Source organism: Ambystoma mexicanum, chromosome 12 (genome assembly GCF_040938575.1).
Source record: "Ambystoma mexicanum isolate Mex_15411 chromosome 12, UKY_AmexF1_1, whole genome shotgun sequence".
Classification (NCBI taxonomy): Eukaryota; Metazoa; Chordata; class Amphibia; order Caudata; family Ambystomatidae; genus Ambystoma; species Ambystoma mexicanum.
Window position 1 is genome coordinate 1,069,007,190 of NC_090936.1, and position 17,931 is coordinate 1,069,025,120.

The 17,931-nt window shown below is 47.5% G+C and overlaps 1 protein-coding gene across 1 annotated transcript in view; it reads right to left on the reverse strand.

Annotated features, from left to right (window-relative positions):
- The window catches only part of EXOC4 (exocyst complex component 4), a 2,700,837-nt gene that overhangs the window by 250,952 nt on the left and 2,431,954 nt on the right, over positions 1-17,931 (reverse strand). The window contains exons 16-17 of the mRNA XM_069629625.1: positions 10,925-11,103; positions 4,937-5,096 (exon numbers count right to left, since the gene is read on the reverse strand). Of these exons, the coding sequence (XP_069485726.1) occupies positions 4,937-5,096; positions 10,925-11,103 (339 nt within the window). The remainder of the gene's footprint in view (positions 1-4,936; positions 5,097-10,924; positions 11,104-17,931) is intronic.

The window sequence follows — 17,931 nt, forward strand, 5'->3', positions numbered from 1 at the left end:
ATTTGTTCTTTGTGAATGGGAATAGACCAATATGGGTGGCAGATTTCCATCCTACTAACTTGATGACCAGAAGCGTTCCGTGAAAAGGGGATGTCTTCAGCGTACATTTTTCCCAAACCTGCCAGTTCTTCCCCATCCATCAAACACAGACATGTCAAAGACTGACATTGGTGATCCTTACTACCCAGGGTCTATCGTGTGTTTTGATGCAAGAAATGCATAAGTATTCATAGGGTGTGGTCCTTCATTTATATAGGAGCACTGCCTTCTATGACCAAAGCAGAGCAACAAATGCAGGTTGCGGATCTTTTTGTGTGTAATCAGCCCAATTATTGTGACCATAATCACTAATCTTACCCATAACCTGTTCTAAAGAACCACTCTAGTGCTGATCATGAATGCAGCTTTAATGGATGCCGGTCTAGAGTTAATGCAGTGTATCTACTGCTCCCAAGGATGATAATCTACGGAGAGAATGCCTCCTCCTTGGCTACCAACTCTGCCATTTAAATAAGTCCTCTTCGACTCTCCCTTTGCAACACGTTCAGTCTCAGTGTGCTTCAAGTTTTCAATTCAGACGAGTTGGAAAGATCTGTAGAATGCGTCATTAACACAACCTTCTCTGCTCTGAATCTCGTGCCCACGTTTGAGAACACAAGTGGATACAAACGAAAAGTGTGAGAAATTAAAAAGGAATAAAGAGATGAAATATGAAAATAAAATCAGACACACCCAATCAGAATCAGGGCCAGGATTCGGGAATTATGCCACCCAACGCACCCCATCTCCCTCGTATAATGGAGTCAGATTTGATGTTTTTAGTGCTAAATTGCTACCATGGTGCACCTCCACTGGTAGAAGCCCATACACCTGCCTTTAATGGTCTTTTTGTAACTCCTGTGGCAAATCTGGAGTCTTCACCCCTTCTTTCCTTGGCTAGGGAAGTGAGCAAGCTCAGTAAAATCATCCATAGGGATTTTGAAAGGCTGGACCTCACTGGTAGTGACTCACCCCTCAGGGGACAAAAACTCCCATTCTTGTGGGGAACTCCCTATACCAAAAGTACTTTCTGCATACATGGGGGTAAGAGAGGCTAATTTTACATCTGCCCAAAACAACACTAACATTACCTCTAGATCGTTGGCTCATGGTAATGTTGTACACTCCACATGCTTGACAGGTGACGGTGACTCAAACGCCCTTTTGAAGACACGGACCAAGAATAAAGGGGCAACAACCCTTGAATGGAGGCAGAGAAACGATACGCAGAGGCAAGTCTGTGATGAGAGAACATCAGAGAGTGGCAGAGTCGCTCTGTACCATAGAGCGGGCTGAAGTGCAGAGGGAAGCAGATGCTGCAGGGAGACGCCGCAGACCAGAGCCAGCAAAGCGCGGGGCCTGGAAGTCCTAAGCCACGCAAAGCAAGCCTCACCTGGCGATGCGAACACACACCGGGCGTGGTGGGCTCGGAGTCCGCAAACAGGCGCAGGGACCATGAACCAAGGGAGGAGTGAATCCTCTGCTTTCAACCCGAGAGCCCACGAGTGAGCAAATGCAGAGATGATCCTAACGCAACCACTGCTCCAGAATGGAAGAAGGAAAAGCCATTGAGAGCATCACCGCTGCCGAGGAGAAAGACCCTTGCTGGCGCAAACCCTGCAAGACAGAAGGTACTTTGGCTGCCCAGGTCAGAGGGAGGCAGAGAGAGGAAAGAGCGAAAGGGCAAGAAAGAATGCTTGCCCGATCCCCTTACAAGGGTCAAAGAGGCCCTAAGAAAGAGAGAACAAGATAAGAAGGGTGTCAGGAACCTAGAAACATGAGGAGTACAAACCTCCAGAAGGGTCACAGGGACTCACAAGAGTTAAGAGTCTCTTTCGGAAAGAGGGGTTACTGATACCCCAGGGAAATAAATGAGATATTGGGAGAGAGGAACCCAACAGGCCAGAGAGGCCCAATAAACCAAGTGAAGAACAAATAAAAGGGAAGCACAGAGGCACTGAACACGCGAATCAAGTGGGAAGAGGCCCACCCAACTGGTAGCAAGGGATCAGGATCATATCGCTCCACCTAAAGAGATGTGGACATTTTGTTTTTGCAGGAACGTGAGACTTTTTTATTGAACTTGGGGAAACATTTTATGAACTTGTATAGACTGCCAAGAACTGACAAGTGAGGAAAAAATTATTAACAACAGATTAACTATTAGATCCAGAGCCAGGAGGGATTTCCTGGGACACACACTTGAAAGAGTTAGTGCTGAATCATTCAGAGTGCAAAGCACTCTACCTATATTATTTTTACATTCTTTTCTAAGGGGTAGGGGCAGTTTAGTGGATAGGTTTGGACCGAGGACAATTTTTACTTTTGGATGATTGACAAACACCTTAGTTTAGTTTGATAGGAAGGGAACTCCCCTGTAGTAGTAGGGTTAGATAGGTGTTTTCATCTAGTTAAATAAAGTGTGTGTGAAAACCTGTCGTTTGGTCGGATTTCTCCTTCTGACTTGCCACACTCCCTAACGGGAGTAGCTCTCTAATGGGATAAAAGAGGACTTCTATTTAGGGGCCTTTTTGTGAAATGTAATGACAACCAGTTGTGCATAATGTACTAATCATTAAAGAACAGTTATCTGCACATGGCGGTGTCTAACAAGAAGGATACTATGTATGTATGTAATCATCTGAACTTGACAGTATTGATTGGAAGTTGACATAAATTTAGCTAAATACTGGGACACAAGATGGTTTCTGAGAAGGTTCTATCACTATATCAGGATGATATGAAAGTTGAACACCAAGTCAGGAATGTATTATAATGAAGCAGTACCACCCCTGGAAAAGTCTTGAAAATTCAAAACATGCTGACACACACACACATATATATATATATATAAGACTATAGATAGCTATTTTCCCAGTAAGCGATTTATCAGCATCATTCTTGTTTACACCGAATATTGTAATGAAATAAAATCCAAGAATCCATCCTTCATTACTTAGTCAAGTTCGTTTTATATGGATTGATAGAAATATAAAGTTTACAACGTATCACACAGGTTAAATAACCTGTTAAAATCCACCTGAAAGCAAACACATGGGATCTCTAGAAGAGATTTGTCTCACCAATAGTGATTATATGAGATTTTCATTCTTTACTTCTATATGACTGAGCAATGGGTGATAGAATAAACATGCAGCTTTGGATAACACTGTACAATCGGTGGCTTATCTGCATCATTCTTGTCTAGAATGGATATTGATAATATACAAAAGTGAGGGTTCATCCTCCATCTCTAGGTCATGTCTTTTAAATTAATTTAAACTGGATTAATAGCAAGATAGGTTTGCAACGTAATGCACTGGCTAAACAACTTGGTAAAATTCACATGATGAGATAATAAATGGGATTCCAAGAAAAGAACTGATCTCACCATTAATGAAAACATGAGACCTTCACTTAGCTAATTTTAGTATCATATTAGCAAACTTCATTCTTGTTTTTATATGACTGAGGAATGTACAATGGATTAAGATATGCTAACAACATAATGACTTTCGCGTCTTTTGCGGGTAAATAAATGTGACATCATTACGTTATAATGTGATGTCACACTTTAAATAGCAGGCATTTTGAAAACGGACAAAAAACATTCTGTTATAGGGGGTTCACGCATCTGGGTGCACTGTGGAGGTAAGGAACTGTCCTCCAACAGTAGATTGGCATATTTTAAAATAATGGCAGCTAGACTAAGCATAAGATATTTATTTCACCAACATGTCTACACAAAAGACCTGCTATTGAAATATTTTTATTTGGAACCCATCATCAAAGTGGAGATGTACACATACCACATGGGAATTATTATCCTTCATATGGGTAAGATCTATATAAACTTTACACCCTACATATATGAATTAATGGCTCAGTCATAATATGTTGGACGTAGGCTCCACCAGTAGATCTAACAGAAAGATTTTGACCAGTTACACTTAGATTCATCAACCTTCAAGGGTGAAAATATTGGGACAGGTACTCATGTTGATAGACATTACAGAAAGATCCAGCTACTGTAAAAGACTGGATATTCTCCACTTAAGATGAGATCAATACTGGGACTAGACTACAGACTTAAGGTAGCATTAGGTAGCCATAAATATTTGAAACATTTTTTTAAATCATTAGGCATTGCTGGTTCATCGGATACAACTAAATGCTCTAGTGTCACAGAACACAATTCACCCAGTTTTGACTGTGTTAGCCAGACTGACACCAGGTGAATATTAATGAAAAAGATCATGATAGATATCTGTTTTTTATGTCAATACTAAATATGGCTCTAGATTATATCACTAAATAAGCATACTCTCAATGTTTTAAGTTTTGTAGATCAGTGTGCTATTGGATGCATGAAAAGTATGTACAATAGCTCCCAAGGAAGGAAATCGATTTCCCGAAACGAATGCAGGATATGATTCATGGATTGTTGATTTAAGAATCATGGTCATTGTCCTGTTGAAAATATATTTTTTTAAAACATTATGCATACCTTATTATATAAACAATCGAGATTGTCTATATGAAATAACAGTAAAAATAATCTGAGTAGAAAATTGATGACTATAATTAATTGCTTATAAGATCTTAAATGTTGATTGGATTACATTAAATATAGGTGTGCAGGGGACGGGAGTGTTCCACAAGTCTGTGGACACCTGTTTGTTTGGCACACTCCCTAAACAAGAATAGTCGGTCTCTGTTTTGGTGAAAGGGTGTGTGTCACAGGCATGTATTTTGGTATTTGGGGAGAGAGGTGGTTTCTAGACTGTAGCAGCATTAGGAAAGTAAGCAAAGTAAGGTAAGTGATAGTTAAGAGAATGGGTTAATGGTTCAAACAAAACATTGTGTCATCATTTAAGCCCGCCTTGCCAATCAATACCTTGCAAAGTCCAGGTCAGCCTCCCGCGACATAGTGATGTTGGTTAGATTCTGCTGCAGCACAAAGATATTTCGGCACATCTTCTTGATGCCAGAGTCGCTGATACGTTTGAAATACTGGGCGCCATTGATGAGAATGCAGGAAATCAAGTGTCCCAAACCTGTAAAGAGGAACAGAGCTTGGAGCATTAAACAATGAAAAGTGAATCACCAGGACACTTAATGTGCAGATAACAGTTTACATTAACAAGAAATCCTCTATTGTGATCAGCATTTAATGAACTGAAGTACAGTGAAAATCGTTAATCATGGTATTAAACACTAACATGTAAGGACAGGCAACAATCACATCATAGAGAAAGGCCCAAGTCCATCGTAGATTGGAGCAAACTGGAAGTAAGGATCATATTGGGGCTGTAGAACAGTCCAGAAGAGCACATGCAAGGGTTTCACAGTTATCAGTAACATGGTACCCTTTGTGGTCAGTCTCAGTAGAACAACCTACAATTACATGTACAAGTTGTATGAACTGCCTCAATGCTGGCCAGGGCATGTTGCCAGGAGCACAGTTGGATATGTGATCAGTAAGCTCAAGGATGGCTTTCCCCTTTTCAAGCATTTTCAGCCAGGCACTTACACAACTGCGCTAACGTGGCTAGGTCTGTCTTTGGCCTAACGAAAGGACCTACTGGCCTTCACATATTACACTTTGCAGAGAGATTGAGCTGGTGATTGTTAGGAGCCCTTCTCCACGTCAAAGCATTGCAGCCATCATCGAAATATAACTTTTACTTTCACAAGCAGCTGTGCAATATAAGTCTGATAACTTTAGGAGCACTACGGACAGGTCTGCCATGTCCATAATAAAAAGGATGCTCAATTTTGGTCAAACCCACCAGATCCCCAGAGAAAAGTGTCAAAATCTGGTAAAGCTGGCCGTCAGTGTGTGACTGGCAATCCCTGGGAAAAGGCTTTTCTCTTAAACATTATGGGTAAGCCAAAATCCTTTAATGTGCATGATCTCTACCATGACAACGCCTAGCACGATGACTTACACTAACATTCTCCTATACCTTGCCTAAGATTCATGCCAGCGCCCCTGACTGCTAATTTGTAGAATTAGAGAATAATACTAGAGGCTGTAAAACGTGTCACATCACCATTACCCTTTGCATTTTACTGCTTTGCCCTCCCCTAGACACCATCAACCAAACAATGTGTGCTGTGCTGATAGATGGGGTGGGGAAGGAACAAGTTACATACCTGTAACTCTTGCTCTCCGGCGTGGGTCTTACATTGATTCACATGCTATGCATATTCCCCATCGTCAGGCTGGGAATCCTTGGTAATATAAAGCAGTTTACTTTTAAGCTACAAACTGCATGTCACTTGTATAGTCTATTACTGTCACTTTGGGTCATAGTGCCCCATCTAATTACATCTGTCCTCATCTCCACCCCTGGTGGCTATCTTCAGATTTGGTTGCCCATGTAAACTGGCAGTAGGAACCAAGAAGGGCCAAGAGGGGAAGGAGGGATGGGGGAGGAGGGGATGTGAATCCATGCAAGACCCACACTGGAGAACAAGAGTTATAGTTAAGTAACTTGTTCCTTCTCCAGCATGGGGTTTTACATGGATTCACATGCTCATGAAAAGGATTACACAGCAGTACAATAACGCAACCACGGGAGGTCGCAAGGCTTAACAGATGCTATCGATTTATCCCTGGAATAGACTCACCTCATGCAAAAAGGTTGCGAAGCACCCCTTGTTTGGTACAAGACTCCTCCATGGAATCCCTGTCGACACAGTAGAATCTCGTGAAGGTGTGGGTAGACCTCCATGTAGCCGCCCTGCAGATATCCAGTAGGGGAACACCAGGGAGGAACGCTGTCATCAATACGACAGCTCTGGTTGAGTGGGCTCTCGACCGGCCTGGCAATTAATTGCCTGTTGGCCATCTGATGGCAATGCATTGTACAACCGGAGAGCCACCTGGAGATTGAAGCCTTTGGACAGGGCCTTCGCATGCCGCACAGGTCCAAAACTGATGAAAATTTGAAGTCTTTTGAAAGTTCTTTGTCCGTGCAACATAGAACTTCAAGGCACGTTCAACGTCCATTGAATGCAAAGATCTTTCAGCAGGTGAAGAAGGGTTTGCAAAGAAAACTGGCAGCACCAAGGGCTAGTTTAAATGAAAGTTCGACGGGACCTTTGGCATAAAAGAAGGGCGAGTATGTAGAACCACTTTAGCTGAGTGGAACGAAAAATATGGAGGCTTTTATGAGAGAGCCTGTATTTCCCCAACTCGCCTGGATAGCCACCAGGAAGGCGGTCTTCCAGAAAGGAACTTGAAGGTGGCCTGATGGATAGGTTCAAACTGGACTCCCATCGGAACCACATTGAACTCCTAGGGAGGGCCAAGAGCCTTCACCGGAGGGAACGTTCTGAAGAGGCCCTTGAGGAACACCTCAACAAGCCTGTGCGACCACAGGGAGAGCTTTCCTGGGCTGGATATGGCAGCCAGGTGTACCATGATAGATGCATGAGCAATGCCAGACTTAGCCAGCGAGAGCAAGTAAGGAAGTGACCGTCATAACACTGTAAAGCACTTCCACTTGTGTTTATAGCAGGCAAGTGTAGATGGAGTCGTGGCTATAGCTAGAATGTCCTTGCATTCTGAAGAAAGTGAGTAGTGTTCATATTCTAGGGTTGAAGGAGCCAGGCCGCCAGGCTCAGAGACGCTGGGCCATGGTGCAGGATTGACCCTCCTTCCCTGGAGAACAGGTCTGGAAGAGGAGGCAGTTTGATGGCTGCAACCACTGACAGATGGAGAAGGTCCGAGTACCAGATCTGGCTGGGCCACACCGGCGCAATGAGGATCATCGTGCAGCTATATCATCCGAGTGTGTTGCTCACTCGTAGCAACAGAGGAATTGGTGGGAGCAAAAAGGCCCTCCCAAGGGAATGAGAAGGCATTCCCCAGACTCCTGGCCTGAGGATAGCTACAGGCAACCCTCAGGCACATTGTGCTGGCCACTGTCGCAAAGAGGTTGATTTGAGGGTGACCCACTCTTTGAAGAGACGTGACAATTGTCCTTGCTGGAGCTCCCACTCGTGGCAGGCCTGCAGCTCCCTGCTGAGAAAGTCTGCAATGGTGTTTTGAACACCTGACATGTGAAATGGGATGAGAAACATGTTGAGCTATGGCCCAGTGCCACAGATTCTGCGCCTCCAGAGAGAGAACGGGGGAGCATGTCCTACCCTGCTTCCTGATGTAAAACATGGTGGCAGTGTCATCCATGAAGAATCTTACAACAACCTTCCCTGGAGCTGAGGCTGAAAAGACTTGAGAGCCCGGAAGACTGGCCGTAGTTCCAGGACTTTGATGTACAACCCCTTTTCAACCAGAGGCCTCTGGCAAAGGATTGGCCCATGTGGGCCCCAACCTTCCAGAGTGGCGTCGATAGTGACTGTCCCTGATATGCAGGGATCTAAAAGGGGAGCACCATGCGAGAGATGAGGGTGAATGGCCCACCAGCGGAGGGCCTGACAGAATGCCAGATTGAGGGCGATCTTGTTGGTCCATGAGCCTGTGACCAGTTTCCATCTGGCGTCCAGGAATTCCTTTGGTGGTCTCACCTGAAAACAGTTGGAGAAAACATCAGGCACAACAAGTGTTATACATCTGAACTCGCAACTCAAAAAGAAAAGAGACTTGCCGAGTGTAAATGGCAAAAACACCCCACTGATACTAACAAAGAAACCTGGAAGAAACTAGAACACTCTTAGGCTGGCTGTACTTGAGACAAAACAGAATGACATCAACAAGCAAATAAATGGAGCTAACAACAACTCAAAAAAGCTCTTTGAAATTTTAAAGTTACTTTGGAAACCCAAAGCACAAGCACTATCCATCTCCCTGACTAACCAAGACTGTGCCATGGTTCAGCAAGCCTTTGTTGACAAAATTACCATGGCCCGGGACAAGATCAAAAAAGACTTGGTCATCAACAGGCCCTATGCACTAGATGCCTCTGCACCGAACTTACTTAACACTACAAATAAACTACCACCTAAACAAAACCATCTAAAGTTCTACTTTAAAACCATCACAATATTGGACATGGAAAGAAACTTGCCCAGAAAGCACCCCACTTCCTGTTTGGGTGACATTATGCCCACCAAGTTTAACTTGGACAACAAAGGAATTTTCTCAATCTTTCTTACCAGATTTGTGAATGTGTCCTTCCTTCACAATCTTGTTCCAGACATTATTAAAGAAGTCACTGTCACCCCCTTAGTGAAGAAAGCGGGCCTGGACCCTAAATTTGCCGGAATCCAGAGTCTGTAACGTCTAGGGCAATGGCGATAACATGCTTGGAGGCCACTTCTCCCTCATGGAAGATGGCTAGAGCCTCTGCCTTGTTGTCATCCAGGGGGAATTCAAGGAAGAGGCCCAGCATGTACCAACGCTCTCCGTAGGAAGAGGAGAGAATAGCTAAGGCGTTGGCGGACCGGATAGTGGCCGCGCCAATTTTAGTGATGTGCTTCCCAGCAGTTTCTAACTTCTTCCTCTTCTGGTCAGCCAGGACTATAGAAGACGAAGACGGGTCTGCCAACCTTTTTCTTGCTGCTGCAGAGACCACACAGTCTGGTGTGGGATGGGTTCTGAGGCATTTGGGTGCCGTGTCAGGGACGCTGTACTTCTTTTCCAAACACTCCTTTTTGGGAGGACCAAAGTAAGAGTTTCTCATCACCACCAGGCTGTCATCTCAGATGTCATTCAGTAGAGAAAGTCTTCAACAAGGACTTGTAAAACAAAGTCTTATATTTCGTCAACAAGTGTCTTGCTGGTCGACGGTACCTGACCAGTCGACGGTGAAGATGTTGACGAATGTCGGGTCCTCGGATGAAGGGATCGTCTTCGTAGTTGTAGATGACCTGGTTGACAGTGACCTGGTTGACGCACCGTGGCGCTCGTCGACAGAGAAGTCGGAGAGTGGAGCGACTTTGCCTTTTTCAGTATCTTCCCCTTCGAAGGGTCCTGAGAGGACCTCAACCTCTTATCAGAGGGAGTACGCTCTTTGGGTCTGCAGGCCCTGGCAGAGGCATGACTATGTACAGACGGCGAGTCAGAGACCCTACCCTCGTCGTTCCATTTCATCAACCTTCTGCGGCAGTCTCTCTGCATCTTAAATCGGGGTCCAGAAGGCAGTAGATGCACTTTTGATGGAGATCTTCCACAAAGATGTTTTTCAGTGCTCAGTTAGAACAGGCCCTAAAGAGGCTCTTCTTTGATGCATCTGCCATTCCACGTGAAGTAGGCCCAAGTCAACTGCTACATACGATTCTGAGATCCAACAATACACGACATCGCTACTGGCAACGGATCCTCATTCCCGCAAGTCACATGGTGACTGGATTTTTTAAAAATCTAAATAGGCAAAATTCAACAAGAATTTCAAGGAGCATAACTCAAGGACTCCTGATATGAGAGCATGCAGTAACAAAATCTGAAGATGGCCACCATAGGTGGAGCTAAGGAGGACCGATGTCATTTAATGGGGCAGTATGGTCCAAAGTGACAGCAATAGGCTATACAAGCGACATTCAGTTTTTAGCTTAAAGCTAAACTTCTTTATACGACTGAGAATTCCCGGCCTGATGACAGGGAATATTCATGAGCATGTGAATCCAGGTAAGACACCATGCTGGAGAAGAGTGATGAAAGGACAAGAGGTTACATTTACTCACTAAAAATATAAACATACTTCCTCCCCACAATAAATCCAGACAATAGCTGTTATCCTATTTGTGTTAAATGACTAGGGTGAGGGTGTACAAGAGATGTATGGTTTAATTCAAGACAATAAGCACCAGTTAAGCGCTTACATCAGTTTTGCCCGGTATTCTGGCATCTGTGGGTCACTCTTGTCATTAAAATATCTACAGGCGGCATAAGCAAAATAAGTGAGAAGAGGTTAACCTTCGAAGATATACTGGAACTTGTGTTGCTGGATGCTGGCACCCATGCCCTCCTCAATGGCACTGATATCCTTGTTCAGCCGCACTACCAGAGGGTCATAGTCCATGCTTTCCACGTTGGCCACAATGGCATAGTTTCCCTGCTTCGCCAGTGGGATGAGATAATGGAAGCAGTGAACTCTATGAGAATGAGAGAGAGAGCGAGATAACAGAAAACAGATAATGTTACGCCTTGGGATACAAATGCATGCATTTTCCAGTATTACTTTCAGATACCCAAGAGTCTGCTTCAAATGCTTGTTTTACTAGCTTTGCAAATGAAACCCAAAGTAGCGCCCCCAACAGCGATAATAACTTCAGGCTTTAGCGATGTACCTACCATTACCTTAGTCTACTGCTAAGTGCATTGAAAGTCAATTTCATAGGGCCCCTCAAGGCCAATACAATATGATTTTGCCTACTGGCCATCTGTAGGAGGTGGTTTCCCTTGTGCACATCAGGGCGGAATAGCTTTATATTCTCAGGATTTCATGCCAAAAGGTTGCTGCCAAGCTGCAGGGACTTGTTTCCCTCTGGGAACTGTCTCTCTCACTACACCCCCTTTTTATGTGCTTGGAAGGCCAGAGGATTTACACACTAGAGTAATCACCCGGAAGTATGTGTTGTAATCACATTTTTACACCATTTATTTGTAATCTATGTGGCAATTCGTGGCATCCAAAAGGGTATTGTGAGCTGGTACTTGCAACACAAAATGAAATACATCAATCTTCACTATGAGATTACACCTTGCCTAGGACATCATAGTGTCATTAATTAGGAGATGCAGAGATATGGCGACAGTGACACAAACATATGAATAAACAAAAAGATCAATGGCAGTTTGAAATCAGGAACCAAGCTGATGTGTTGCTTGGATCAATTCTGCCTCACAATTAAACAGCTGATAGAGACATAGTAAACATTGTGGGGGTGTTTTGGATACACCCACTTACATGTAGACCAGTGGTCTTCAATCTGTGGGGTTGCTCCCCCCTAGCGGGTTCAGAAGCATGCCCAAGGAGTAGAGGGCACATTGCCTTTATAAAGGGGAATATGGGTATTGCTTTTCATAGAAAATATAAGCAATTATTGGATTTGTGCAGCAAGGCAACAATATTATAACACGAGTGGGGGGGGGGGGTCTGCACAGAAACGTTTGGATAGCACTTGTGTAAATCAACATGTAAACAGTCCACGCTGTGCAACATGGTTTGCACGTTTAGATGTAAGTTATGCATGGAAATCAAGCCAGTCATGGGTTTATATGAAAACAACCATAAATACCACCCACAATGTGGACGCAAGGCGGGCAGCTTTGACACGGAATTATGTGGTATCCGTCTGCCTTTTGTAGATTAATAAAAGACGTGCTTTTTAGACGAAACCAAGGCATCTCGTCCTGAATGAACATTCAATGCATGTATAGATGCTGTTGGATTTGTCTCATTGAGTGGAATGGCAATGACAGAATCGATATTTTCCCATCTGTACCTGCACTTCATGAAACAAATCAAAAAATTAAAATCACACAGTGCATGGCATGTATGCTTAAAATATGTTTTATGTGTTTTTAACACACCATGTGCCGGATCTACCCACTGGCAAGTGACCCCTGCCTAGCTACTTTATATGCATGAACTCCCATGTTACGGCATGTCCAGCTTTGATTAGACCTGGGCTCATAAAAGTGAGTATCTGACATCAAACTGTTGGTGGGATAGGCAATTAATTAAAACAGACGTTAAAAAGCTGGCATCAAGGATATTAATGTAGTGAAAGACTTCAATTTACATAATAAATTAAAAATAAAAAGTGGTGATAAACAAGTGGGGCAAATGGTGAAGGCGCTCAACTCGAGGTAAATGATATAGTCTCTGGTGGATGGCTTCAACTAAAAGGTGTTTGGAAGAGTATGAACAGGTCTTTGTAATAGAGATGATGGATGTGCGCTCTGCTCAGTGCATGATACAGCCAGAGAGCCACCTGGATATGGAAGCCTTAGACAACACACTGGTCCAAAATTGACAAACAGCTGAGATGTCTTCTGAAAATCCTTTGTGAGTGCCACATAAAACTTCAAGGCATGAGCAACATCCAGCGAATGCAATGCCTTTCAGCAGGCGTAGACGAATTCGGTAAGCACACTGGTAGAACCAAAGGCTCATTGAGATGGAACTCTGAAGGAACCTTTGGCATAAAGGTGGCATGGGTCCGCAGTACCACCTTTGTAGCATGGAAGGTCAAGTACGGCTACTTGCATGAGAGGACCTGGATCTATCCGACTCGCTTGGACGAGGTGATGCCCACCAGGAAAGCAGTCTTCCACGAGAGAAAATTCAGAGCGGCCGGTTGCATTGGTTCAAATGGAGGCCCCATGAGCTTAGTAAAAATCACATTGAGCTCCCAAGCCGAGGCAGGATCCTTCTCCGGCGCAAAGGTCCTGAAGAGGCCTTTGAGGAACTCCTTGATGAGCCTGTGCGACCACAGAGAGAGCTTGCCTGGCACCAAGGTGTACCGGGATATGGCAGCTAGAAGAACCTTGATGGAGGCGTGAGCCAGCTGAGCTTTGGCCAGCGAAAGAAGGCACAGGAGGAGCTGCGGAGCCGTTATCTGCGGAGGTGTAATCCTGCACCATACTGTGAAGCGTTTCCATTTGTGACTAACACGACAACGTAGAGGACGCTATGGCCTTGGCCAGGCTCTTCTTGCACTCCAGCAGCAGGGAATACTGCCTAAACTGTAGGGCAGCAGGAGCCTGGCTGTGAGGCTGAGCGACACTGGGTCATGGCGTAGTATTATTCAGTTTTCTCTAGAAAGATAGGGAAGTGGCGGCAGCCGGATGGACGGAGCGACTGACAGATGTAGCAGGTCCAGGTACCAGAACTGTCGTGACCACGCCAGCGCAATGAGGATCACTCTAAAATGGCAATGTCTGAGTGTGTTGATCACACGTAGCAGGAGCGAAATTAGTGAGAAGGCGCACAGAGAGAGACAGTCCCAAGGAACGAGAACGCGTCCCCCAGGCTCCTCGGCTGAGCATACCTGCTGGCAAACCTACGGTACTTAGAGTTGGCCACCGTCGCGAACAGATCGATTTGGGGGATAACCCCACTTGCTGAAGAGATGGGATAGATGCGCCGCCACCGACAAGCCCTTCATGACCCCTGTTGTAGCAGATTTTAGTCTGAAGGGAAGGGCCTTGAAATGGTAGGGCCGTCTCTGGACCACAAAATGCAGGAACTCCCAATGTTTTCGATGAATGGGGACGTGAAAGTATGTGTCCTCCAGGTCCAGAGTTGTCAGAAGGAACAAGTTACTTACCTGTAACTGTTGTTCTCCAGCATGGGTCTGGCATGGATTCACATGCTCATGAATATTCCCCGTCGTCAGGCTGGGAATCCTCGGTAAAGAAAAAACCAGTATCAGTTTCGTTTCTGATCTGTCTTTCGTAGTAATAACCAATCACTGGTCTCTGCGTCATACTGACCACAGCCAATGACTGCCCTCTACCTAAGCACCGCCTCTGGCAGCCATCTTCAGATTTGGAAGCACGTGAAGTGGCAGTATGACCAAGTGAAGAGCCGCAGAGGGGTAGGCGGGAGGGTTCGCATGTGAATCCATGCCAGACCCATGCTGGAGAACAACAGTTACAGGTAAGTAACTTGTTCCTTCTCCAGCATGGGGTCTGGCATGGATTCACATGCTCATGAATAAAGAATACATAGCAGTACACACATGCACAACCACGGGAGGTGGCAAAGGCTCAACATTAAGCATCACATCAACTCAACATTAAGCATCTTACCTCCTCACCAGGCTCACCTCAGGCGAACAGGTTGCGCAGCACTGCTTGGCCGACCCTGGACTCCTCCCTGGAATCCCGGTCGACGCAGTAGAATTTCGTGAAGGTGTCCGTCGACCTCCACGTAGCAGCCCTGCATATGTCCAGCAGGGGCACACCAGATAGGAACGCCGTGGTAGCTGCGATCGCTCTGGTGGAATGGGCTCTCGGACGGCCAGGCAGCGGTCGGTTTGCCAACCGGTGACAGCACATGATACAGCCGGAGAGCCATCTGGAGATGGAAGCCTTCGAGAGAGCCTTCCCCTGATTGACAGGTCCAAAGTTCACAAAGAGTTGTGACGTCTTCCGAAAACCCTTCGTGCGGTCCACGTAGAACTTCAGCGCTCTAGCTACATCCAGCGAGTGCAAAGTCCTCTCAGCCGGCGACGAAGGCGACGGGAAGAACACAGGTAACACCAAGGGTTCGTTGAGATGGAAGTCCGACGGTACCTTGGGCATGAAGGAGGGGTGCGTCCTGAGCACTACCCTCGTCTCGTGGAAAGTCAAGTACGGGGCCTTGCAGGAAAGGGCCTGGATCTCTCCCACTCGTCGTGCGGAGGTGATGGCCACAAGAAAAGCTGTTTTCCACGATAGAAACTTCAACGGGGCCGAGTGCAGAGGCTCGAACGGAGGTCCCATGAGCTTGGTCAGCACCACGTTGAGCTCCCACGCCGGGGCCGGAGCCTTCACCGGCGGGAACGATCTGAACAGTCCCTTCATGAACTCTTTCACCAGACGATGAGACCACAAGGACGTCCGGCCCGTGGTTCTGGTGTATCGGGAGATCGCAGCAAGATGAATCTTGATGGACGCGTGTGCCAGACCAGCTTTGGCCAGCGTCAGCAGGTACGGCAGTACTTGGGGAGCCGTAATCCATAGAGGGTTAATCTTCTGTGCGTGGCACCAGACAGAGAACCTCTTCCATTTGTGTCCGTAGCATTTAAGAGTCGAGGACGCCCTGGCCTTTGCAAGAACCTCTCTGCAATCGGCCGGTATGTCGTATCCTCCAAACTCTAGCGCTGCAGGAGCCAGGCCTGCAAGTTCAGCGACTTCGGGTCGTGGTGGAGGATGGCGCCTCCTTCCCTGGAGAGTAGATCCGCGTCCGCCGGCAGCTTGATCGGCGGGGACGCTGACAAGTCCAGAAGGTCCGGGAACCATATCTGCCTCGGCCACGCAGGTGCGACGAGGATCATCCTGCACCGTGACCTCTTGAGCTGGTTGACGAGCCGGATTAGCAGAGGCAAGGGAGGGAACGCGTAGAGGAACAGGCCCTCCCAGGGGAACGAGAAAGCATCGCCCATGCTCCTCGTCTGGGGAAACCTGCTGGCGAACCTCCGGCACTTGGTGTTCGTCGCCGTCGCGAACAGGTCGATCTGGGGTGTGCCCCACCGTCGGAAGAGGCGATCCACCAGATCCTGCCGTAGTTCCCACTCGTGGCACGAGCGCAGCTCCCTGCTGAGTGAGTCGGCGATGGTGTTTTTTATCCCTGCCAGATGAAACGGCACCAGAAAAATCCCTTGGGCGACGGCCCAATGCCACAGGTCCTGCGCCTCCTTGGACAGCGCTGGGGACCTGGTTCCGCCCTGTTTCCTGATGTAAAACATGGTGGTGGTGTTGTCGGTGAAGATCCTCACCACCTTGCCCTTGAGGGACGGAAGGAAGGACCTGAGGGCCCAAAACACTGCACGGAGCTCCAGGACGTTGATATGTAGGGACTTCTCCGTCGGGAGCCAGAGTCCCCTTGCGTGCAGATTTTCGGTGTGCGCTCCCCACCCTTCCAGGGAGGCATCCGTGGTCACAGTCTCCTGGTGGGCTGGGGTCTGGAAGTCCATGCCCGCCGTCAGAAGCGCGCGGGTGCCCCACCACCGTATCGCTCGTCGGAAACTCTCGTCGAGCTTGATCCTTTCCTCGAAGCTGCCCGTCGTCTGGATCCAGCGCGCATCCAGGAATTCTTGCAACGGGCGCATCCGGAGCCTGCACCTGGGAATGAGGTAGATGCAGGAAGACATCATCCCGAGGAGGGACTTGATGGACCTCACTTAGGCCGCGTCGGCCACCAACATCCGTTGCACCTTGCCCAAGATGGTCCTGGTCCTCTCCTCCGACGGGGAGGCCAGAAGGGACACTGTGTCGAGCCTCGCTCCCAGAAACAGTGCGACTTGCGCGGGCACCAGGTGGGATTTGGCGTAGTTCACGGAGAATCCCAGGTCCGTGAGGAGTTGGACGGTCCTTGCCGTGTGAACCACGGCGAGCTCCCTCGTCTTGGCGCGGATGAGCCAGTCGTCCAGGTAGGGGTAGACGTGAATCCCCTCGCGGCGCAGCTGCGCCTCCACCGGTGCAAGGCACTTGGTGAATACCCTGGGTGCCGACCGTAGTCCGAAGGGAAGGGCTTTGAACTGGTAATGACGCCCTTGGACCACGAATCTGAGGAATTTGCGGTGCCCCTTTAGGATGGGAATGTGGAAGTAGGCATCCTCCAAATCCAACGACGATAGGAAGTCTCCTTCCTCCAGCTGACCCAGGAAGAGCTGGAGGGTGACCATCCGGAACTTCTGCGCCTTGATGAAGACGTGAAGTTCTTTCCTGGCCACGGGGGGGACGCGCGGGCACCTTCTTTGAAACTCGAGCGCGTGGCCCCGGGCCAGGGCGTCCAGCACCCAACGGTCGGTGGAGATGGACTCCCACACGCTGACGAAGCCCGCCAGCCGGCCTCCCACCGGGGTGCTTCGGTGGGGGCCCGACCCCACGGCCGGTTCAATCCTGCTTGGACGCGGCCTTGCCGCCTTGACCTCCTTGGCGACGACGGCGGGGTCCGCTAGACTTGCCTCGTCCTCTGTAGGCCTCTTGCGACGACGAGCGGGCCGCTTGACGGTAGGAAGCGAAACCGCCGCCGGAACCTTTGGAGGTGCCCTTGCCTCCGCCGCTCCGAAAGGGCGTCCGTCGTTGCAGGACTCCAAGGGCCCGGGCCGTCTCCGTATCCGCCTTGATGGCCTGAAGGGAATCGTCCACCGTCTTCCCAAACAGGTTGTTCCCATCGAAGGGCATGTCCAGGACTCTGGTCTGGACGTCCTGCCGGAAGTCCGTAGCTTTGAGCCATCCACGACGTCGAAGGCAAACGCCGTTGC